Source organism: Chiloscyllium plagiosum, unplaced genomic scaffold (genome assembly GCF_037043375.1).
Source record: "Chiloscyllium plagiosum isolate Xiang-an unplaced genomic scaffold, Cpla_swu_hap1 HiC_scaffold_43, whole genome shotgun sequence".
Lineage (NCBI taxonomy): Eukaryota > Metazoa > Chordata > Chondrichthyes > Orectolobiformes > Hemiscylliidae > Chiloscyllium > Chiloscyllium plagiosum.
Window position 1 is genome coordinate 15,863,722 of NW_028270181.1, and position 25,934 is coordinate 15,889,655.

General features: G+C 40.4%; 1 protein-coding gene across 16 annotated transcripts in view; it reads left to right on the plus strand.

Annotated features, from left to right (window-relative positions):
- Positions 1–25,934, plus strand: part of LOC122541861 (calcium-activated potassium channel subunit alpha-1) — an 847,529-nt gene that overhangs the window by 791,741 nt on the left and 29,854 nt on the right. For 9 of the 16 annotated variants that reach the window (XM_087982321.1, XM_087982311.1, XM_087982314.1 and 6 more), the window contains 4 exons: positions 2,232–2,315; positions 2,940–3,070; positions 10,811–11,005; positions 17,168–17,286. In XM_087982321.1, coding sequence (XP_087838447.1) covers positions 2,232–2,315; positions 2,940–3,070; positions 10,811–11,005; positions 17,168–17,286 — 529 coding nt within the window. The remainder of the gene's footprint in view (positions 1–2,231; positions 2,316–2,939; positions 3,071–10,810; positions 11,006–17,167; positions 17,287–25,934) is intronic. The other 7 variants (XM_087982315.1, XM_043678957.2, XM_087982319.1 and 4 more) reach the window with 1 other exon arrangement.

Sequence of the window (25,934 nt, forward strand, 5' to 3'; positions counted from 1 at the left end):
TAACAGTGTCCCTTTTTATAATACAGATATTTTCATGTTCACCCTCTCACAGACTAGCTGCAGCAAAGAAAACATGTCCATTTCAATCTTTATCAATGTGAACTTTCCCCTTATGCTTTTCTTTCCAGTTGATTTATTGCTCCTTGTATCTACAATCCAGATCATTGTAATGTATTGATGACCTGACCACGTGTCTAATGTGGGTATATTACATGACACATGTAGCATACAGTACCCTTTTTTCTGGCGTACTAACATCATAATGCTGTGTAAGCCTAGTAGTTTTGCCACAATTCTAAAACTTCTGTGTGTGTGTTCTCTGTAATTGTAAATGTCGAAACAACTTGATACAAAATCTATTCACTCTTTGCTTCAGTACTTGCACATTCATCTCTGCCTTACATGATAGAGATGGTGTCTCAGTTCCTGTCACCTTGCAAAAATTGCAGTGATATTAAATGACATCAAATTGCTGTTGTCACACTTCGGTGAGCTACAAAAGGTTTCTCACCTGGTTTGCTAACACTAGAATGGAAGCTAGTTTTTCATTTCGATCACTGCTGCGTTTGGGTGCTTTATGAATGCACTGTCTCGTGCACATATAAAAGCAATAAAGGCCACAGAGCAACTTTTCTCCCACAGCTGCCAACTGGACATTTGACAAAATATTTTCAAGTCAGAGTAATGAGAGTGCATGTTCACTCAAGATCCTTGACTATGTTCACTGATTTAATATTTTATCCCTACTGAAGGAGTTCTGAAGAAAGAAACCTGTTGAGTGTGAAGAGAAAGAGGTGTTTTGAATTTTCTAATGGGTATCGACATAACCATTGAATTAAAAGTGCTATCATATCTAAATCATACACATACATATGATGTAACCTGTCAATTATTATTTTGTTTTGGCTTACAATTAGAAAATTGCACTGTACCTTCCATTCTGTTGTACTCAAATAATTAAGTCCCATCTCAATTGTTGGAGAGGTTTTCCAAAATGGTTGTTTCAGGAAGAACTTCACTGTCTCATCAGAGATCCATTCAGCTGGTTGCTGCCACAGGCATTAATGCATTTCAAGTTGGCATTCTATTCCTTCCCGAATTCTAGCTAGGACGCACCTGATGTGAGAAAATAAAATTCATTACTGGTCAGGCATATGAGCCAAGTACGACTTTGTCGAGACAAGAAGTCTCCTTTAGTAAACAGAGATGAATGTCCTTGGTTGTGCATTTTTCCTTGTGATGAGGCCACCATTACTTAATCATTCCCCAACATGAGCCCTTGGCTGTCATCATTGTGTGGACAATAAATAGCACACTGCCACCTAAAATATTCTCTCTATGTGAATACATGCTTGGTATTTTTCTCAAGTTCCCATAAACTGACACACACAATCTGTATTCTCAGTAGCAAAGCAAGTCACTGAGCACCTGACTATTAAATATTGTGCATTTTGGCAGGGGTTGTTTATACATGTGTGATGTGTGATTTCTGCTGACAGAAACTAACTGACAATGGTAATTTTCATAATAACGACTTCTTTGAAGTTTTTCTTTCAAGGACAACAAGCACTTTCTTTAAAAGTGCTGTATCTCCTGATCTGAGGTGTGTGTAGGGGATAACGGGAAAATTCATCCAGGTGGTTCTACTACCTACTGCACAAAGGTCTCGTACCACATTCCTGTCTGTAGCATCTGATTTCAGCTGAGAAAACTAAGAAGGGAAATTGTCAGCCAGTATTCCTGTTCCTGTTCATTCTCCAGTACTCTTCCTTGGAATTTTCAAGGCTTTATATTGACATAAACCATGTCAAATTTGGCTGTGATATCCTCTATATGAGCAACCAGCTGTACCCACTGGCCTCAAAATGAAGTCCCATGTGGATGAAGCCTGGGAAGATGGACAATGCCATTGATTTGTGATTCAGTACCTTCAAGGAAGGACTGGAGAAAATTGGAAGGATTTGTCAAAAATAAACCTTTCCTCATGGCTATCAAATATATATGGTGGTTCTTAAAGAGTTCAAACAAAAACTTTTACTGCCTCTTCTAATGTATAGTCAATCCTGTTGTCTTTGATATCTACTTAATGAAAAGCTTCAAAACTGTTTCTTGTGATGGTAAATATTTAATGAACTTGGTTCTCTATTTCGGTGCTCTTTAAAATTATTACCTGTATGTTTCTTTTTGTGCCTTTGTGCTCTCCTGTTTACCAATTTCTCATTCATTATTAGTTAAACCTGGCAAATTGCTCCCTTTGGTTTCATTCAGTCAGGAAAAAAACATTGGAGCCAACATACCAATGATAACTGAGTTGGGTAAGCAGCCCTTTCTCCTTTGTCCACAGTTTCACTTCACTCATCACTTCTTCTTTTCATTTGGCTGAGAGAGATTTCTCCAGTATTAGTGCCTTTCTTTTGCTGGCTATGATTGAGGTTGGCTGCCTTAGTTGTGTCCTTCTAATTTATTTTTAATGATTATTATTTTCACAGAATATCTCTTGCTCTTTGACCTCACTGTTCTGTCCTTGCAGCTGTTTCCATAGTATTTTGCTTGCAGTTCATTTCTGCAGCTTCAGCCTATTCATCAGCCTCTGTCATGTTGATTGACAGTTCTTTCCACAGCTCTCGCAGAAAGTCTGAGTAGAGGGGGAAAAAATCAAAACAAGACTTCAGATCAAACCTTCTTTCAAACTGTTTATTTGTGCTAGATTTACTCTGAAGACAGAGTTCAGGGATTGTAAAAGAAATAATAACTTCTACTTGCTTGCTATGCTTTGCACTTTGCGATGAAATATGTAATGCGTTAGAGCAAAATCTTAATAGATGACAATTTCTAGTTTCTTAAAGCTAATGCTGACTGTTCAATAACTTCCATTATGCCTTATGATCCATTCAGTGTGTTTGCTAATAACTTGTTGCCTTGCTTTTTGATCCTTCCAGTGAATGACTCGAATGTTCAATTCTTGGACCAAGATGATGATGATGACCCAGATACTGAGTTGTATTTGACACAGCCATTCGCGTGCGGGACAGCATTCGCTGTCAGTGTGTTAGACTCCCTAATGAGTGCGGTAAGTAAAAGCAAGCTGATGTGCTTTTCTTCTTCATGTCCAGTCTTTTCTCTCTATTGCTTGCAGTTGAATTCACAAGCTCACCTGATGTGGAGTTTTTAAAAATAGACCCTTCGCTGTAAATCACTCATTGACAGATCCATTGGTCGTTTAAAACCCAAAGCTTAGCAGGGATTGGTCAAGCCTTTGGGCGTTTGAAGATCTCACATGCTGTGTGTTTTAATAAGTCTGCTGCTACAATTCAAGGTGGCCAAAGTAAACTGCAAATAGCAACATTAGAATTGTACATGAAACAAAGGCATCCCTTCAATTAAGAAGCAAATTTTTAAAGAGCTGGTCCTTCTCATTCAGATTACAGTAGCAGTGATGTTGACCGTATGGGTGCAGTGTGATATTACAGGTAGTAGTCTGAGTTAATTACCTGGTCAAAGTGTTGAGGGATCAGCAGTGCAAGTTGTGCAGCTGGCTCCACACTGTTCTTTGGCCAGAAAAGCTGAAGCACTTGAGCTCTGCTTGCAGGCATTCAAACACCAGTTAAATTTTAATGGTAACTAAGAGCCGACGGGATAGTTGTTTGCTTTAAAAGGTGGAAATAAAGTTTTTTTTTTAAGAAGTTCCCCAGCAGTCAGTCCAACCATTAGGGATGTGCTTAGAATTCCCTTCATACTAACTGCAATTATAGTGCAGCTGCTGGGATGCTGAAGCAGTGGGAAAGCACACTACCTCAAGGCCCACTCACACTGCTGGTCTCAGTCCAATTTGGACAACTTTGTACCAGTGTTGAAGTTTGCAGTTCACGTCAGCTTGAAGCCAAAGCTTCTTCACAATTGATGCAAATTGTAGAGTGTAACTGGCCTGTTGGTTTAACACAATTTGTAGTAAAAGTATTGAAGTGTAAAGTTTTATGGTGATGTTGAACTGTGAAAAATACGCTGCAGGATTGATCCTTTGAGGCCCTTGATTGTAACAAAACCTATGGTTTTAAGGGCTCCTCTTGTTTTCTCAAAATAAAACACTAAGTCGAGAAAGCTGGGTTTACTTTGAAAACGATCAAAAGCTTTCAAAGCATCTCTTCAAAATAATAAGAGTGAACAACAGTTAAGTCAACCGGTGATTCTTACTGAATGGATTTCTGAAATAATGGAACTCGGTTAGCTAAGTGCTCCAATGCAGCTGAAATGTAATGGTTGGAAGAGTCACCTTTGACAGCTATCCTCTCAATTTGTCAGGACAAGGCCTGAGTTTACTGAACATTAAATATTTCATTCAGCAGCCATTTCAGGCTATTCCAGCAAACACAGGATGCTCTTCAAGAGTAACAACCTGCATTTATATAGTGCCTTTAAAAATATCTCCAGTATTTTCAAAAAAATGTAATACTCAATCACATACAGAGCTATCAAGGCAGCTAAACAAAAACTTGAAGAAAGAGGTAGCTCTTAAAGAACAGCTTGAGAGGAGAGAGAGAGAATTAGAGGGATAGAAGTCAATGAGCAATTTGAAGAGGTGAATATAAAGTAAGCATAGTATGCAATACTAAAGAAAATCTTTGTTAAGATTCTCCATCAATGATCCGTTGACTGAATTAGACTGTTCACAGTCTTGGCAAAATACTTGCCTCTGTGTTGAGTTTCCAGCTCTGTATTTGCACCATCACCAAAGCATTTCCCCTCTGTCACTGCCTGAACCCAAATGCTAAAGAAACCTCTGAAGTACTATTGCCATCCACTTCTGACTGGCCAACCACGTTCTACCCTCCATAAACTGCACAGCATCCAAAGCTTTCCTACTTATTCAGTACCCTATTAACCCATTGTTCTTAGACTCAGTCTACATTCACTCCTGATTATAAATGTCTCCATCTTGAAAGTACTTATCTCTGTTTTCAGATCCCTCCAAAGCCTTGTCTCTCCCTATCTCTGTAATCTCCCCTATGCCCACAACCTGTGTTCCTCTAATTCTAGTCCTGAGTCATATTGGTGTACCATTGATGGCCAAGGCCACAAGCTGTAGGGTTGCCTTCCTAAACCTTAGGTCAAAGGTGCTATGTAAATGCTGTTAATGTTGCTTAATTAACAATAGGATGGGGAAGTGTGTAGTGAGTGAAATCATGAGTTAGCATGAGTCAAGCAAGAGAAGGGGAAGGTTGGGATCATAATTATGAACAGTAAAGAACTAGCTATAGTGGTTGGGATCTTCCTTCACTCTTCAGTATGTGACGCAGCTTCAGATCAAGGATGTTTGGAACTTTCCACTAAGTAGAACACACATGATTTCATTTCCATTTAACATGGATGTAAATGCAGCTGACAATTAGTGAAGTATAGCCCCATCGTTTTGGCATTAGAGCAATCTCTAGTATATATAGAGTATGAGCACAGGCGCTGCAAATTCCTGTGAAGTTTAAAGCAAAATGCAGGGAGATTGTTAATTTATGAACTTGAGTATGAAGTATTGAGCTGTTTTTTTTTTGGAAAAACTGCTGCATTATTTCGGATGCCTTTTCTGTGACTGTTGAGAGTCCGTCTCTGCAAGAAATATGATACAACAACAACAAAAATAGAGAATTCATAAATCCAGGGCTGGCACCAGATGCAAATTTAAGTTGAATCCAAGTTGCACTAATAGGCGAAAGTTTATAAATGAATCTGTCAGATTGATCAGACAATCTGACTTGCAGCAGTATCAGCCAAGTGAAGTTTCTGTCAACACACTTTTCACATATACTGCCATCAAATGGAGCTGTATTGTGCACATTAGATGATTTAACAAGGTCACTGCAGCACTGAGCTGCCCAAATAAGAATCCCTGAAAGCTGTGTGGGCTCATGGGTAGGACATTGGCATAATATACTTCTTGTTGGCTGGTGTGGTCCAAAAACTGCCAGCAACGCGGAGGTATTTCTGGGTGTTGAAACACTATGCTGATTTGATGTCTCAATTTGGGCTCTTGCTTGGTTTTGAAAAACAGTTAGAACAAAACATCATTCAAGCAACATTTCACATTGAACAAAGGTGTTGATGATTAGCAGACAACTCTCATCTATCATCCCGGCTGACAGCATTGTCAAATCGCAGATAGCTGCTACATGTTAATGCTGAGCTTGCTTCACTAAGAGCTGTGGGTCTATAATTCACTTACAATCACATACAATCCCTGGAGCTGCTCATTGTTTCTACTGGCTGAGTAGCAGGCACTGAATTTCCCGCTGCATGTTTCCAAAGTAAATCAGTTCTTTTTTGCCCCTCTAATAGTAGAAATTTCTGCTGCATTTCAATTGGTCCAACTTTCCCATCTGTGGAGGTTCCTATTGATTATAAATCATTCTATATGATTTCAAGCTTGTATTGGTAGGGGCTATTAAAGATGGCTGTATAACCCAATTAGATATTTTCCATGGGATCTATATTGTTTGTGGCTTCCCCCACTCTTCAAAGTGAAGCAGAGAACTGTTTTGCAGTTGTACATTTTTCATGTTTTTTTTGTTTGTTGCTAGCAGTCTACATATAAGGTAATGTTCTGTAGACAGCTGGCATTGTGACAGAGGCACAACCAGCTGTTACCAGCCATCTCTCTTCTCTGCCAACAGCTGTGGTTGTCTTCCTCTTTATGATTAGATTCCCCACAGTGTGGAAATAGGCCCTTCGGCCCAACCAGTCCACACCGACTCTCCAAAGAGTAACCCACCCAGACCCATTTCTCCTCTGACTAATGCACCTAACATTATGGGCAATTTAACATGGCCAATTCACCTGACTTGCACATTTTTGTGACTGTGGGAGGAAACCAGAGCACCCGGAGGAAACCCATGCAGACACGGGGAGAATGTGCAAACTCCACACAGACAGTCGCCCGAGGCTGGAATTGAACCTGGGACCCTGGTGCTGTGAGCCACCGTGCCGCCCTCTTGTTGGTGAAACAGTCCTGTGGTATAAATGCCTCATGCATTGCGAAAGACTAAATGTCAGGTTATTGAGCTCGGCCACTTGTCCCAAAGATTCAGTCCTTAAGCTTCACTGAGAGTGACAACTGCAAAAAGTTGAATTTATTTCTAACCCTACTGTTGGTGCTAGGAGATTTGATTCCTTGACACTTTTCAATCTTGTACAGACACAAAGAAGTCAATATTGTGGAGCTGGGAGGAAATGGAAAAGGCAATGAATCAGTGTTAAAAAAGCCAAGTCGGCAATGAAGTCCTACAGAATGTAATGCCTGGGTGATGTTGAAAGTGATTGAGTGGAACCATGTGTGACACAAGCCAAATTATCTGCATATCTCGGCAGCTGGGAAGGAGGCTTTGATTGGATGAGTTTCTTCAAATCAAAGAATCACAGAATCTCTGCAGTGTGGAAATAGGCCATTTGGCCCATCGAGTCTGCACCGACCCTCTCGAAAGTATCCCACCTAGACCCCGTTGCCAACCCCGTAACCTCGCATAGAGTTTTTATAGAGGCTAACCCACCTAGCCTGCATAGCTGGGACATTTCAGACAATTTGGCATGGCCAATCCACCTATCCTGCACATCTTTGGCCTGTGGCAGGAAACCAGAGCACCCAGAAGAAACCCACGCAGATGCCAGGAGAACGTGCAAACTCCCACAGACTGTCATCTGAGGGTGGAATCAAACCCGGGTCCCGAGAGCTGTGAGGTAGCAATGCTAACCACTGAGGCACCATGCCACCCCAAATGGCACTGGGGAGGGAGACAGGAGATTTCTTTTTATATAATACAGCAATCAGGGCAGGTTGATCTCAGGGAAATCTCCAAGGCTCGAGGGTGTGGAAGGATTGGTGCTGGGAAGGCTCTTTTCAAGGTCCTGAAGGGACCACAAAACTTTCAATGACAGGCAATTTACCTATATCTTTTGTCACACATCTGATCCTCCTGCCATGTGTCAGAACCTCCACTCAGGCATAGGCATTAAATTTATATCATCATATAATGACACTTGAGTTGGTCCCAACTCGTTTTGGTAGTATTGGCAGCCAGGGTCTGAATCAGCAGCATTAATATTGTGATGGTTGAGAACTTGCCACTTTTGATAGTAGTTTTCAGTTGTTAGGTTTTTCAGCTCTTTCTTACCTCTTTCTTAAGGATGGACTTGGGAATAGAAACAGGCTTTGATTAGCGCAAATGGGTCTGTGAATATAGAAGCTGGATACAGGGGAGGATACCAACAGACAAGTGAATTTTTGCTCGACAATAAAGCCAAAGTGTTTATTTGTTTCGTAACTTCTGCGTTCCTTTATTAGCTCCAGTTGTTTCTGAGAAATCTTTACTGAAAAATGTGATTAGCAAAATCCCTCCACTTTCTGAACGCCTTTTGGTTTACAATGTTGTGAAGTGTGTGAATGAAGCTGGGATCAATGTTCTACAGGTACTGTCTCTCCTTACAAGAGATGGCAGTGTTATCACATTTGGTGACATTTCTGTTGCAAGGCTAGATATTCTATTTCTCAGTCAATCACAGAGTCAAAAACTGGTGCTGAAAGACTTGACAACACTGTGATTGACAGGATGTGATTTGCTTGTGGTAATAAAAAGGACAGATTTTACTGTCACGGTTTCCTTTTCAAAAATGAGCAATACTGCGATATCTTCAAAATTAATACAATTGTTTTTTTCCCAAAATGGAAAGTTTTCTAATAATGCAGGATTTGGGCTTTTCTATTTCGAGCAGTTCACAGGGTAGGTAGTTTTTAGTATCAAGGTTTAAACTGGGTGGAGGACTAACAATGTATTCCTGAGGCACTGCTACCCACCACCAGCTATGCTAAGCAGAAAGGGCCAGCTTGAGGTTCCAAATGCATGGCCTGATGATTCCATTTATGCTGCAACTTCACTTTAACTGCAGCAAGCTGAGATACTGACACATCATCAAATATTGTGACTCTATCTCATAATCCACAGTGCTTTAGAGGCTCCATCCCACCTCAAGTCCTAACGCTAGTTTTGGGCCAGGAGTTGTTTCCTTAGGTCTGCAGGTGATTGCAAACCTTCCACCAGGTTTTCCATTCGCACCTGCTGTCTGTAATTTTTTTTCCTACTGGTGAATCCCCAGAGTTAAAATGACCTACAGTGAACTGTCTGCTAGGGTTGTTTTCTGTCATATGGCAATCCATGCTTCCCACCCATGACAGTTATTCCCCAAGTTAATGTCAAGGCTCATGTGGTTTTGCTGTGTTGAGACAACCTCAGTTAGAAAGCTGGTCTGAAGCAGAGCTCAATGAATTTTAACGTGGCCAACATGCATGTGCGTGCTTGCTCACCAAACATCACACTTTGGTTCCACATGTACAAAACAACATTTGCTTAAAGATAAAAAAGCAAGTAATTTCATCTTGGTTTGCTTCTTTGCATTTGTCACAGTTCTTACCCTGAATAGTAATTATAGTCTGACCTTTTTAGTTGACAGCAATTGGGCCTTGTACTTTCACATGGCACATCTTTAATTTAGCAGCAGAATAATTAGAGGTATGAAAGATCAAACAGGCAAGCAGATTTTAAAGGATTGCATTTTAATTCTCAAGGCTGCTACCTAATGAATCAGGACAATTGTTTGAACTCTGCCGCTTACCCCTTGTGTGCCTCTTAATAAGGAAGGGAATTGTGGGGGTCTTTCACCCAGCATATCTACTTTAGTATGGTCAATTCTTGCTGGGAAGTCTGTATTCTTAGACCTATAGTTAAGATAGGATCGGAGTAAGCTAAGAGGCTACCAATGGGGGAAATATCTCACTAAGGTTCCCTTTAAACAAATATTTAAAAAGGTTTCACTTGAACAAAACAACTGAGGGTTGCTGGTGCCTATGGAACTGTGCCCCATGTCCTTGTATGGTTTTGGAAATCCATTCAATTTTGTGAGAAAGCCAGAGCATTTTGTAATGAGGATGTTATACAATATTAAATATGGCCCATGGAGGCTTATAAAAGGGACAGTGCCTCCTTTACTAAAACAATCATCTTTAATGAAGCTTAAATTTATTATATTGACATTAAGTAAATATTTCTAAGACTGATTGTTTACCTGACAGGATGGAATGGTTATAGATGCTGGCAGGCTGTCATCTTGAAGTAGCTGTGCACCTAATAAATTGTGCTTGCCAGCGCACTTGAGTGTTTTAAACAAGACCACCTGGGACTTTACCCTCATCATCCATTTATTTAAAAAATAATCAAAATGTTTAATTGATACATCCTTAAGTCTGATTTCTGTCAGCTCATGTCGTAAAGCTGCAAGATGTGATAGCAGGAGAGGACTGCGAGAGTATACATGTGGTAATGTGCAGCGACATTCTCAGCATAAAGGCTGTTCCCAGCTGAATCAGTGATGAGGAAAAAAGGCACTCTAGCTCGTACAGGCTGTAAACCTGTCCAGAGTCTTCTACTTTTGTATCTTTCTCAGCCTCATATTGGTTGTGAAGTTAACACTGAGAGAGGGAGACTTTGCATCGCCACTAACAGCAATTATAGAGGGAATTAATCATTACAATTTCTGTCTAGAAGAAAACTGACCTGAATTTGTGTGTGGAAGAAAAGATATATAGTGAAAGGACCTAATGGGACATACAACTAAAACAGAGTAATTGGAGTCTGCTGTCTTTTCACTTCCCAGATAAAATATGTGAAGTGACAGCACGTTAGTTTTAACTGCACAAAGTCCTTGGAAAGCGTAATTTGAATTTCTTTGGTGATGACTTTAATAGCGTTCGCTTAAAGAGTTTGTTTTATCTCCACAGACATACTTCAATGACAATATCCTGACTCTGATACGGACATTAGTAACAGGGGGAGCCACGCCAGAGCTGGAATCAATGCTGGCTGAAGAAAATGCCTTGAGAGGTGGCTACAGCACACCACAAACACTAGCAAACAGAGACAGGTGTCGCGTCGCACAGTTGGCTCTGTATGATGGCCCCTTTGCAGACCTTGGGGTAAGGTGAATCTGTTATTTTGCTCAGTTTGCCACTCTGTTCCAAAAAAAAGTATCTAGCACTCTTACTCTGCACAGGTACTTCTGTATATTTCAGTGTAAGCTGGAGCGCAACATGAGGGGAACAGGATTATAAAACTGATAAGGTTAAATGAAATATGAAGTTTGTGTGGAACCATCTGCACTCACACAGACCTGTTGGTTGAATGGTCTGTGCTTATGTAAATTCTGTGTAATTTAACCCATTATAATTAGCAATTTCGAATTTGTTGTGAATGGATTTGTAATATGATGCTTACTGCATTGATCCATCAGTCCTTAAATATGCTCAGTCATGGAACTTAGTAATGCAACTGTTTATTTGGGAAGGGGCAAATAGAGTTATGGCCAGACAGTTCACCCAGTGAGAGAGAGAAAACTAACAAACTGATCTCTCTGTGCTATGCCCATGAATGCCACAAGGAGCAATCAAGGGCTGAGGAGATCAGACAGCATGTGGCCACCACCCTCTCGGTCAGAGAATGGAGTCACACACAGCACAGCGAGAATTAGAATTTGGAGTTAATAACTTTTATTAAAATCGTAGAAATACCACCCTTGATGGCTCAATTGTTACTGTCTGTTGTAGGGTTAATTTGTCCCAAGTTTGATCCTGAGCACATACTGAGTTAGGTGAAACCAGCTATATTGTAAAAGGCAGTACAATCAGTCCAGGAGCCTCTGGATTAAGAGTGGACTAATCAGTCATTCAAGATTCCTACAACTTGAGTGTAGAGCTGTATAAGATTGTGAGGGACATGCACAAAACCATTAGAAAGTAGGTATTCCTTAGTTGAAGGGCCAATGACACACTTTTAAAGTGAAATGGGGAAGGTTTAGAGACAAGTTGAGGAAGATATTTTTCACCCAGAAGGTGATGGGGATGCACTGCCTAGGAGTCTAGTTGAGGTGGGAAACCTCACAATCTTTAAAAAGTACATAGATGAGCACTTGAAATGTCATAATATTCAAGGCCATGAGCCAATTGCTAGAAAGTGGGACTAGTGTAGATTTGGCATTGTTTTGGTGGGACAGACTCGATGGGCCAAAGGGCTTTTTCTGTACTGTATGATTCTATGATCTGATTCCCATTTCTCAGCCCATGCTGGACATTGATGAGGACAGGAAACAGTTGGCTCCAATGTCTGGTGAATAAACTCCATGACTGAGCTCCTATTTAATGAATACACATATGGGTAGCTGACAGTCAAAAGGGCTTAAAGAGAAGAGGGAATATTGGTAAAATATGAACTTTAATGCTTTCTCTGTGAAGAATATGAAAAGGCTATTGTATTATTATCCAATATATTGAAAAAAAATACATTGTTAATTGAAAATTTTCAGTGTATGTCAGCCAGTTTGTATCTGATGCATTGTATTTTCAAAACCACAAAGCTACACCAACAATTCAAATCGTTTACCATTGCACCCCACTTGAAGAATATAGTCCACTGAATGATGAACTTTCTTCATATCCCAGGAGCGTAAAATTATAATTCTATTCAACAATTAATACAATTTTTCTGGTGAAGTACATAATCCAAATCGTCACAAACTGAAATTGAGGTGATGTGTTGTCCTTGACATCGCGGAAGTATTTGATCAAGTGTGTCATCAAAACAACAGTGCACTCTAGCAAATCTAAAGTCACTGGAAATTGAGACAAACTCTCCCCAGGTTGGAATCATCCCTAGCACAAACAAAAATGGTTGTGGATGTTTGAGGTCAGTCACGTCAGCCTCAATCCCAGAGTTCCTCAAGGATGTGTCTTCAACCTGATCATCTTCAACTGCTTTTCATCAATCACCTTCCCATCAATCACCTTCCCATCAATCACCTTCCCTCCATCATAAGGTCAGAAGTGGGGATACTTACTGATGCTTGAACAATGTTCAGCTCCATTTACGATTCCTCAGATACTGAAGCAGTCCGTGTCCAAAAGCAGCAAGACCTGGTCAATATGGACTCAGACCCTAGACCTGATTCCTGGAATCAAATTCCTGGAATTCTGTTGCTAACAACGGACTGAGGTAGTCAAGAAAGTGGCTCACTACCATCTGCTGTTTGACAATTAGTCTAATAGAATCGCTAGTATGGAAGCAGTCTGTTTCGCCCATTGAGTCCACGACAATCCTCCGAAGAACAGCCCTCCCATGCACCTACCCCATCCCCATTCGCATAACCCTACATTTCCCATGGCTAATCCACCTACCCTGTAAGTCCCTAACACCTTGAGCGATCTAGCATGGCCAACCCACCTAGCCTGCATATCTTTGGACTGTGGGAGAAAGCCGGAGTACCCAGAAGAAGCACTACGTAGACACGGGGAGAACATGCAAGGTCCACACAGATGGTCACACCCGGGTCCCTGGCGATCTGAGGCAGCAGTGCTAACCACTGATACATCATGCCACCTATACAGTCACTAAAATACTAAGCCATTTCTGTCTCATAGCCTTTCAGTTCAGTACAATCTCCTACATTATCTGAAGTTCTAGTGAAGTCATACCTTTAGAGCATCGTGTAACATTTTGATTTCCGTATCTCAAGGGAAGATATTCGTCAAAGAGAGCACACAAAAATTCACTAGATTGATTCATGGTTGAGAGGTTTGGCCTTTAAGGAGATAGTAAAGTAAATTGATCTGAATTTGCAGAAGGAAAATGTGAAACGAATATCTTAAAATATATAAAATTCCTAGTGCACATGACAGGGTAGAAACTGGCAAGTCTAGCATCAGGAATCACAATTTCAGGTTAAGAAATCAGTATTTGGGATTAAAATGGGGAGAAATTTCTTCCCTGAGGGTTATGAATCTTTGAAATTTTTTAACCCAAAGGGTTTTGGATGCTCATTGAGATCAATATGATTTTGGCCACTAAAGGAACCAAGGGATATGGAATAGTTTAGTAAAGTTGTGTTGATGTAAAAAAATTAACCCATGATCTTTTTGAATGGTAGTTGACTCAAGGTGTTGTATGCTCTATCTTTGCTGAAAATGGATCACTTGGGATTTTTGGCAGTGTTAAACTCTACTGCAATGCACAGGTAGTCAAGTGGTTGAGAATCTGACTCCCCAAAATGCAGTTCCTGCGATTCTATGAGACTAATTGCCAGACAGCAGATGGTAGTGAGCCACTTTCTTGACTACCTCAGTTCGTTGTTAGGAACAGAATTCCAGGAATTTGATTCCAGGAATCAGGTCTAGGGTCTGAGTCCATATTGACCAGGTCTTGCTGCTTTTGGACACGGACTGCTTCAGTATCTGAGGAATCGTAAATGGAGCTGAACATTGTTCAAGCATCAGCAAGCATCCCCACTTCTGACCTTATGATGGAGCTGCATTTGAAGCCCAATAGTTAAGCTGCTGAATGGAACAGTGACATTGAACACATCATTCAATGCCAGAGAAAGATGTGTCGATTCTCCAGAAATGATCAGTCTTCTCTTGCACAGGAGTGCTTCCCTTGACCAGTAATTGAGATGGCATCTGTCCATCTTTTTCTGTAAGGAGCAGCCCCACATAAGAATGGAATAGAGTCAAAAACAATGTCTCTATTGAGCATTATATGAATTATAAATCATTTATGCAATATTAATCAATTTGTTCCAGGATTATGGGGGCAGATTGGAGGGTGAAATATGTAATTTATAAATGTCAAGGGTCACAATGTGCAGAAGCTACATTAGAAGTTGATTTTCTTGTGTCCTTTCTGTGAAAATGGTAAACCTGGAAGAATTAAAAATAAGACTACTTTGAACAAAAATGAATATTTTGGAGTTTACAAGACTTGCTAAACACAGGGGTTCAGTGTGTCATCAATTATTTGATACTTTCTCTCGTCTGTAAAGGATACCATTAGAATGCAAATGTGCTTTAAAATATTCCTTGTGAATTGATCCTTTTAAATGCCAATCCACCACAGCGGATTACTGTTTTTAATTTCACTACCATCAAATCATCATTCAATCCCATAGAAAAAGAATTTCACAAAGGTTTCAGTCAAGGGAGCATTCTGAATTGACATTAATGGATATACAGTCATTAACCCAGAGTACTTTAGCAATCATGTCATTCTGACTGTGAGTTAATTCAGCTCCTTCAGTGTCATGGGTAGTAACTCCTTTTCTCATGTCGCTTGCTGCTGATGTTCATCAATGCCTGCTACTGGAACCAAAATATTTTAGAGAATAAATAGAAGAAAAAAGAAGATTGACTTTTTCAGGTTTACTCTTGACAGACTCAGATGGCAACATATTCTTTAATTCTCTGAATTGATTTGTTCCGAACAATGGATTTGTATAATATATGTAAGAAATCTTGAAGGGAGTACTCCAGCAAGGATTACCTCAGGAATTATCTTGAAATGCTTCAGCTGATGAGATAGTATGAAGATTTATTAATACTTTTAGAGAGGTTCAATAGATTCTATGCATTTTGTTGGAATCCGGTGCCTATTTGGAGCAGTGAAATCTCAAAAGTACATTGTCATTTTTACCTTGCTCGCTGGCACTGGTGTATCAGTGCTCACGAGCACCTGGATTTCAGCTCAAATGGTAACAAAGAGCCAGTTAAAAAGACCGCTCATCACCAACATTAAAAATTGTTAACGATAAATGCCTAGTGTTTCTGCTGGTTTGCACTTGTATTACCAGTGCATTTTTCTCAAAATCTGTGTGAAGAATAAAAAAAAAATTTAAGACAACTATGTCCAATGCCAGTTGGGTTTCTGTTAGCTTTTGTGAACTAGGAGTTTGATTTGCCACAAAACCAGCCACTCCTGGAATTAATGGCCCTGACAAATTTCCGCTAACTGCAGCACCTCAAGCATGCTCTGAAATTTGAATTTTTCTTAGACATGGAACTGCAATAGGCATCTGTTAAGAGTTTCTTTTTCTTTATTTACTGAGAAACTGACTGAACCAATCGAAGTATAGCTTTAAACACTATATAGAGCCATTCAGGGGTGGCAGAGTGGCTCAGTGGTTAGCACTGCTGCTTCACATTACCAGGTTCGATTCCAGCCTCAGATGACTGTCTGTGTGGAGTTTGTATATTCTCCCCGTGTCTGCGTGGGTTTCCTCTGGGTGCTCCGGTTTCCTCCCACAGTACAAAGATGTGCATTTCAGGTGAATTGGCCATGCTAAATTGCCCATAGTGTTTGGTGCATTAGTCAGAGGGAAGTGGGTCTGGGTGGGTTACTATTCGGAGGGTCGGTGTGGACTGGTTGGGCAGAAGGGCCTGTTTCCACACTGTAGGGAATCTAATCTAAAATCTGGTCACTAACAGGAACTAGACACACCGACTATTTTTATGATGACTATACTTACTGCACTGGACTAATAAAACAGCATCAGGATACAATTTTTAAATATTATTGGAATATAGGTTTTATTTTAAATGCTTCAAGAAATGCTACCTGTTTTTGAAGATTTTTAGTTTGAACCTATGCAAATGAGCTTGATCAGAAATTGAGCAAAAACAAATTTATTTGCTAAATCAGGAGAAATTTGAGCAGTTTGCCTTCATGCTATGACAAAACTCTTGGCCAAAGTCATCCACATTTTCTGAAAATCACTGCATATGCTGCAAAATGAAAATAATTTGAAGCTCTTGGATGCTTTGAAGTAACACTTGACTTGCACAGCGTCACAGTTTGTGATGTGCAATGTAAATGTATTTACAATCTGTGTTGCTTGAAGTGAGTTATTTGCTTGAAGCTAGGAATGGTGACTCTTAGAAGTGGTGTGTATTTTGTGGTTAGCAGAGTAATAAAGGAAACATCTCTCTTGGTGATGCTGCTCAATAGTGCATGTGATTAGTCTTTCCACATCTGGTAGGATTGTAACATTACACAACTGACACAAACATACCCACACTTGCGTTATTTGTCGATGATGGAATTTTGTTGAAACTGCCTTGTCACTTAAACTTTTTATTTTAGTTCTTAACATGCACTTTATAAAGTAAACATCTTTGTGTCTCATTTACGGCAATTCATTTCTTCAAATTACATCTTGAATTGAAGATATGGTTGGGTGGTGGCAGTGGAATTGCTGAAGAATAGCTTCTGAAAGCTAAAACTGCTGATATAATCTCTTCTGCTTTCTTTTTTGCCCCCAGGATGGTGGCTGTTATGGAGATCTGTTCTGCAAGGCCTTAAAAACATACAACATGCTTTGCTTTGGAATTTACCGATTGAGAGATGCACATCTACGCGCGCATAATCAGTGTACAAAGCGGTAGGTCCCACAAACATCGCACACCCTCTTGATGATGTTTGTGTCCCTTTGACTTAACTTATTTTGCTCCTGATTTGTGTCATTAATATTATACTCCTGCAAATGTGCAAGCCATCTGTAAGACCTTTGCTGTCAGAGTGTGTTGAAAGAATTAGTTCAGTTGGATTTGAGTTGAGCAACACCACATTTTAAGGAGAAATGGCATAAATTGCAATGCTGGCAGTATGTCATTCACTGTAGACAGGGAGTACTTGAGATGAGAGTTTTATCTATGGTATTTATTTGTTGCTGTCTTGTAGGAGAACTGGATTAAATCAAATTGACTTGTTTACAACAAAATGCTGTGACAGATGCCATGAACACAGACAATGGCATCCAAGGATACCACAACACAATTCAATGTTATACATTTAATTTAATAGTTTTAAAAATGCAAAGAAATCAGTCCTGATCATTCTAGGCCAAAACAATGGTAACTATCCCAAAACTTCTTTTACATGCTGTATTTCTTCACATTTCTAAAGCTCAGAATGTTTGTTTCTTTTTCACCTGAGTTTAGTTTATCGTGAGAACAAAGCCTAGGTATGTAAAGCATTAGCACAACAGGTAGCAAGGCAAACTATACTGGACTTCTTATGTTCTTTCTGGCCTTCCAAAAGCATTTTTTCACTTGAAACAGTGTAGAGCCTGGAACTACCTGTTTGGAGAAATGCCTTTGTGCACTGCTACCTTTTGTCTACTGTGACTTGTAGATTTGTGGCATTTGAGATCTACTTTGGTAAAACATTTTATTCATCACATGAAATATGGTGTCAGGAGTGTACAGCTGCAATGAAGTAAATTTTCATTGCCTTAATTGCAGAAAACAGTTAAAATTAATTCTCCAGGATATGAGCTACTGGGTGAGGCAGTATGACCTTCAGTACTCCAGTACTGGCTCCAGTCTGTCAAATTGCAGCAAGAAATCAGAACAAATGAAGAGTAGCAGTTCTGTCTTTAGTGCTGTGCAAAGAGTGCCATCCTCGACTTCATTGTAGAAAATTTCTCATTCCTGGTTAAGAGCTCCTGCCTGAAATGTTGATTTTCCTGCTCCTCGGATGCTGCCTGACCTGCTGTGCTTTTCCAGCACCACTCTAATCTTGACTCTGATCTCCAGCATCTGCAGTCCTCACTTTCGCCTTCATTGTAGAAAAGCCAGTCATGTAATATTATGGAGGCCTTGAAGACCCCCTTTTGAACACTCTATTAATGTGACATATGAATGGTTATGATCAACTCCAGAAAATATTGATCTGTATGGAACTGAGTTGAGGTGTGTGGCTGAACCTTGAATTTGAGGAAGAAATTTCATCAGAGATAGGATTGCCCTAGGAATAAGAAATCCCTGTGTGTCTACTCATCTGCTGAGGAAAAAGAAATTTGCTGTCAAGGAAACTGTTGACAGGTACAGAAGCTCTGAAGTGGTTAATCGTCCGCTGAAGAGCATTGATGGGAGAACAGACAAAGCTTTGCACTGTGAAGCAGCTCAGGCTTTCCAAGTGCAAGACAATGGAGCAAAGGACGAGCTATTTACAGAAGGACCACCAGAAAGATCAAGTAATGGATAGAAAAAAAGCATGTCCAGCCTGGAAAAAACAGTTTTCCAGCAGCAAGAAGTGAAATCACTTTGCACGCAAGTGTTTCTCAGGAAAGAAGGAACGCCTATTAAGTTAGTTGCTGGCGAGATGTCGGATGATGGTTCTGACAATTCACACTGCACACTATAACAGACAGGTAGGTGCCACAAGTCTCTAAATTTAAAAAAAAAATGGTTTGTGACTGCTGCTATGATGACTACAGGAAAGTATTCAGTTAATGCAAAGTGTCAGACAAACAGCAGTGTTACGGGCAATATTATGCATTTCACAGGCATGTAAAGTTGCTCAAGGCAATGAAATTGTGAAGGTAAAGTTGAGGCTATCTGATGAACAATATTTACCCCAAGAGGACAAACTGAGCTGAATGTCTAATGCAGTTGGAAAAAAGAAGAACTGCACTTCCAGATAATGGAACCTCGGCAAAATCCACTCCTGTAGCTAAAACAAGTCAAGAGCTTGGATCGCTAACACGACATAAATCAAAGGAAATTTCCAGTATTCCTCATGGTGCCAAGGCATCAACAAATTATAAGCATGTTCTCTCAGGTCTTGAGAGTCTTCCAGTGTAGAAGCAGGCCACTTGGCCCATTGAGTCCATATCAATCCTCTGAAGTCCATCCCACCTCGACACACCATGATCCCTGTAAACCTGCATTTCCCATGGCCAATCCACCTAACCTACACATCTTTGGACTGTGGGAGGAAACTGGAACACCCAGACAAAACCCACACTGAAATGGGGAGAGTGTGCAAATTGCACACACACAGTTGCCTGAGGGTGTAATTGAACCGAGTCAGCAGTGCTAACCACTGAGCCACCATGTCACCCGCTTTATCTTGACATAAATGAGAGTAAGAGTCCACATCTGGACCATCTAAGGAGAATTCCAGCTGTTTTCAAGTCTAGTCTGAAAGACAGGAATGAGGATCTTAAAGATATGGGAGTAATCATAAAAACAGACTGCATCAGCAACTGTGTAGCATATTTGTTATGAGGAGAGGTTCAGTAGTTTGGGCCTGTACTGATTAGAGTTCAGAAGAGTGGGTAGAAAGTTTATTGAAACATAGAAGGTTCTTAAAGAGATTGACTGTGTTAATACTGGGAAGTTGTTTCTCCTTGTGGGAGAGGCTGTGACCAGAGACCGTAATCTAGGAGTTAGGGTTTGCATATACTAGTGGTTACAACAGCCATTTGGCATTTCCGCGACTCCAGAAGAAAATTACTACAGACAACATGAGATAGTCAATGATTTTCCAGGAGTGGGATGATCTGCAGACCTGTGAATATTGAAATACAATGGAAGAAGCCATCACAGATCGTGGTCAGAATCTGATGAGACTGCTAGGGAGAGCTTGTCTTATGTAGCTGAAGCTGAACAAGAAAGAACTGGAACTGAGGTCGATTGATGTCAAGTACTTAGGTCAGTGACTGAAGCTAACAGCGATTTATCCTGATCCCTATAAGGTATATGCTAGAGCAACAATACAGTAACAACAGATGTGAAGACAGTTTGATGATTTGTGAACTATCTGGCCAAATTCTTAATCAATTTGCCATCAGTTTGTAAATCCCTACGCACGCTCACTGCAAAGGATGGTGAGTGGTACAGGAGCACCGAACAAGAAGCAGTTTTCATTTACATCAAATAATTAGTGATGACAACGATCACTAAAGTCAACAGTGAAGTCACTACAGTGTGATGCCAGCTAAATAAAACTTGGAGCAACCCTCATGCAGCAGCAGTTGTACATGGAACTAGAACATTAATGCACAATAACGAACGCTGCACACAGATTGGGAAAGAGTGTTTGGTTATTGTCTTTGCTCGTGAGCATTTTAGTTAGTTTCTGCTTGGAAGAGAAAAAGTGTTGTTAGTATCTTGTCACAAGTTACTGCAAAGGACCTTTCTCAAACTGTTCCTGGCTGTTTCAATGCATCTGTAAAGAATGCTATACACCTGACCAAAGGCAAAACACTGCAGATGCTGAAGGATTGGTGCTGGGTCCTCTACTTTTCGTCATTTATATCAATGATCAGGATGTGAGCATAAGAGGTATAATTAGTAAGTTTGCAGACGACACCAAAATTGGAGGTGTAGTGGACAGTGAAGAAAGTTACCTCAGATTACAACAGGATCTTGATTAGATGGGCTAATGAGCTGAGAAGTGGCAGATGGAGTTTAATTTATATAAATGCGAGGTGATGCATTTTGGGAAAGCAAATCTTAGCAGGACTTATACACTTAATGGTGAGGTCCTTAGCAGTGTTACAGAACAAAGAGACCTTGGAGTACAGGTTCATAGCTCCTTGAAAGTACAGTCGCAGGTAAATAGGATAGTGAAGAAGGCATTTGGTATGCTTTTCTTTATTGGTCAGAACATTGAGTACACGAGTTGGGAGGTCATGTTGCGGCTGTACTGAATATTGTTTAGGTCCATTGGAATATTGGAATATTGCGTGCAATTCTAGTCTCCTTCCTATCGGAAAGATGTTGTGAAACTTGAAAGGGTTCAGAAAAGATTTACAAGGATATTGCCAGAGTTGGAGGATTTGAGCTATAGGGAGAGACTGAATAGGCTGGAGTTGTTTTCCCTGGAGCATCAGAGGCTGAAGGGTGACCTTATAGAGGTTTGTAAAATCATGAGGGGAGTGAATAGAATAAATAGACAAAGTCTTTTCCCTGGGGTGGGGGAATCCAGAACTAGAGGGCAAAGGTTTAGGGTGAGAGGTAAAAGATATAAAAGAAACCTAAGGGGCAGTTTTTTCACGCAGAGGGCGGTATGTGTATGGAATGAGCTGCCAGAGGATGTGGTGGAGGCTAATATGATTGCAACATTTAAAATGCATCTGGACGGGAACATAAATAGTAAGAGTTTGGAGGGATATGGGCCGGGTGCTGGCAGGTGGGACTAGATTAGGTAGGGATATCTGGTTGGCATGGACGAGTTGGACCGAAGGGTTTGTTTCCGTGCTGTACATCTCTATGACTCTATAATCTAAATTACAAACCGAAACTGCTGGAAAACCTCAGCAAGTCTGGCAGCATTTGGGTAGGGAGAAAGGCACTGAATGTTTTGCCAATGACTCTCACCCAATGCTAGCTCAATCCCACCATTCTGCACAGCTGGGAGAACTCGCCACTGACTGGGATATCCTGGAATAGATCATCAGGCCTGCCACTTGCACCATTTTGGAACCCTGGCTATGCACCTAATCAAGTGTTGACAGTCCAGAGTTGCCCTTCACTGTCAAAGTAGTGGAACAGCAGTCAGAATACCCCCTCCCCAGTATAAAAGCTCCAATAAGCTTCCACCTTCTGAATCTGATAAACATCTGGCTCAAATCAAGCAAACAATGCAATAAGATGTAACTCTCCGAGTACTGCAAGGCGTAGCGATGATGGAATGGCCTGAAACCATTGAGTACACAGCTGTCACTAGAAGAGTGTGTTGGGCTTGTAGAGATGAAGTGATTGCCCAAGATGGCATCTCATTCAAAGAGATTAGTGTCATTGTCCCTAAAGTGATAATGACACTATCCCTGAAGTGATGAGCAAAGAAATGTTGAAGCACATCCATTCGAATTATCAAATAGTTATGTCTAATCTGAAGAAGGTAAGTGAAGTACTTTACAGGCTCAATATGGGCAGTGAGACAAAGGACCACACCAACCAGTGCTGTGCTTGTGGTAAATATCAAAATAAGCAATCTAAAGAGTTGTGCATGACTTGTGAGATATCCCAGGCAGACAAAAAAAAGACAGACTAGACAGAACAATTAGTTTTCAGTTCATGCATGACGGTTTTCTTTGTAAACAATATGTGTGGGTAACCTTCAACTTTTTTTCACTAGGCACTTCTTCCTTTTGTGTTGTTTGGCCTCTATAGTAATGTGACCTGTGAGAATATCTTGACTAAAACAAAGCTTTGGACAGAAGCCATTTTACCCATTGCCTTTCACATAGGCATCTCCTCAATAAAACCATGTTTAAGTTCACAGCTCTAAAGTTGTAATTTTGGAATGACTTGTAATAAAGACAATACAGTAAATACAAAAACTGGCTTGTGATCATTTAAATCTGGTTTCTCAGAAGCAAAATGCATTGTACATTATGCGTCATCTGAAACGAGCAGTGTGTTGAACTCTGGAGCAGCGTGTTGAACTCTGGAGCAGCGAAGCAGGAAGGCTTTGCACACAGAGGTTGACACAAGCTGGAACTGTAGGGACAGTAACCTTTTGTGGTACCTTGTTGAGCTCTGACTGTCTTCATCAGGCCCAATAATCAGCACCCGATTGGTGGCGCTCCTGTCAGACTACCTGTATCTTCTGTTGACACGAGATCACAAATTATACTCTACGCTCTAATAGCAAACATGGTCAGTTTAATCAAGCCAATTTAAACGATAATGACTAAGAATACCAGAATTGTACAGGCTTGTTCAGATTCAACAGCAAGGTTAGTTTGTGGAAGCAGTCACTGGAGTCGTAAAACCTGGAGAGTTTCATGCTGTGACGGCAGTGCAAATTAAAGCAATAGGCTTTAGTTTTTTTTCCATTTGTTATTAAATAAAAGAACTAACTGTAATGGATGTAATTACTCGATATGTGTCTGATGTTTACTCAAAGCTGGGATGAATATGGGTGGGTGTGAAATTTTCGACATCAAACCTAAGCGTAAGGGTTTCCTGCAGGTCCAGCTAATTTTAGTGGCAAGAAACTGCTTCCATCTTTCTCGACTAGTTTCCCAGCACATTAGCTGGATTGACAGACTGTGAATTTGGGCAGCATGGTGGCTCAGTAGTTAGCACTGCTGCCTCACAGCGCCAGGGACCCAAGTTCGATTCCAGCCTCGGGAGACTGTGTAGAGTTTGCACATTCTCCCTGTGCCTGCATGGATTTCCTCTGCATCCTCCGGTTTCCTCCCACAGTCCAAAAATGTGCAGGTTAGGTAAATTGGCCATGCTGAATTGCCCATAGTGTTCAGGGATGTGTAGGTTAGGTGCATTAATTAGGGGTAAATGTAGAGTAATAGGGTAGGGGAATGGGTCTAGGTGGGTTACTCTTCAGAAAGTCGGTGGTTACTTGTTGAGTCAAATGGCTTGTTTCCACACTGTAGGGATTCTATGACTGCATTCCAGACTGGAATTCAACAAGGTGCATCTGTAGAATAATTCTGACATTGTAAGGGGTTTCAAAGATCATGAGATACAGGGATCAACGTTATGGAGTTCCAATTACTTGTTAGCTTGTTGGACATAGTGGATTTACTCCTGGTCTTTCTGGCCTATAAACGGTACAATACAGAAGGTTATAGCATGGATTGGTTCTTTCCTGTGTCATTGTACTTGCCAGCAATTCTAGGCTACAATGCATTAAAAAAATTTTTAAAAGGGGCAAGATTTTAATAAGTACTCTGCCTCCTCAAAGCTGGTTTGTTCACCCTCCAACTTGCCAACATGGAAACCACAAGTTGGATTTGAGGAAGGATTGAGAAGTTAATGCCTTTTTATCTTCCCATCTACCCCAATTCTCTTAGTGGTTAATAGTCAATCCAGGAGATTAACAGGTTAGAGCACAGTTATTAGGAATCTAAAAGTACTGTAGACATCTAAAACCAAAAGATAGGTTGTGGTCAACACTGTTTCAATTATTGGAGACATTCCCAACAAAGCTCACTCACTTTCTAATATCAGGTAAAGTTTGAACTGAATTAGACATCATTGTCCTGGTGTTTGAAGTGTTGCTTTCTGTATTAATACAAAGTTAAAAATCACACAACACTAGGTTATAGTCCAACAGGTTTAATTGGAAGCACACTAGCTTTCGGAGCGATGCTCCTTCATCAGGTGATTGTCACCTGATGTCAGGTGATTGTCACCTGATGTCAGGTGACAATCACCTGATGAAGGAGCGTCGCTCCGAAAGCTAGTGCTTCCTATTAAACCTGTTGGACTATAACCTGGTGTTGTGTGATTTTTAACTTTGTACACCCCAGTCCAACACCGGCATCTCCAAATCATGTATTAATACAAGTATTGTCAGTTTCAATGAGGTCTAACTAATGTCATGACTCAGCATTTAGGGCAGGGTTTTTTTTCAGATTTGATTATCCTTTTCAGGCATTCGGCACAAATTACCTTTTAAGGTAATCTAACAAAACAAAGTTCCAACCTGTGTCTTGTTATGTATTGGATGCACTCTGAAGAGCCTTGCAGTTCCTTCTTTTACTAATTTTCCCACATGTTCGGTGTTCCTCAAAGTGTTCATTATTATCCTCTTCAACTGCAAGAATATAACCATGATGCGATAGTGCTTAAATGTTTTTTTCTGAGTTAAATTGAATATTTTTATGAAATATAACTTCAGCTTCTTGGTGTTATGAACCCTCTAAACCAAAATTACCAAATTTACCTAAAGACCCTCATATGAAGAATTTACCAACAAGATTCCACTTTTTGTAGCTTTTACTTTAGCATAAATTAACAGGCAAGTTATATTACTGTAGTTGTGAACAATAAATTGCATATGACATAGTGGACACCACAAAGATTATTCACTACATTACAACCTTTATCACTCTCTGTACAGTTGTGGTACCAGAGGATGAATATTTTTATCACTTACTGCATAGTTGTGACAGCATAAGCATTTTCTCAGTCATTCCCATTATGTCTCTGGAACATACAATTTCCATTTTTCTGATTCAATATATTTGGTCTTTGAGTCACAACTATTCCATCCCAAGTGATCCAGTAACCACCCAAAAAAACACACTCTTCCAGATCTCGATTCAAGACTTGATGTTACCTAATCCCCAGTGACCCCTTTATCTAGTTCCTTTTAAGTAGTCTGTGCAGCTCTGAAAGCCCAAAGCATATGCATACTATTTACCAACTCGCAATCTCTGTTCTAACTCTGTCTTCAGCTTTTTGCAGGGTTATGGCGATAGGGGATTGGGTCTGGGTGGGTTGCCCTTCGGATGGTTATTGCAGACCCGCTGGGGGAGGGTGA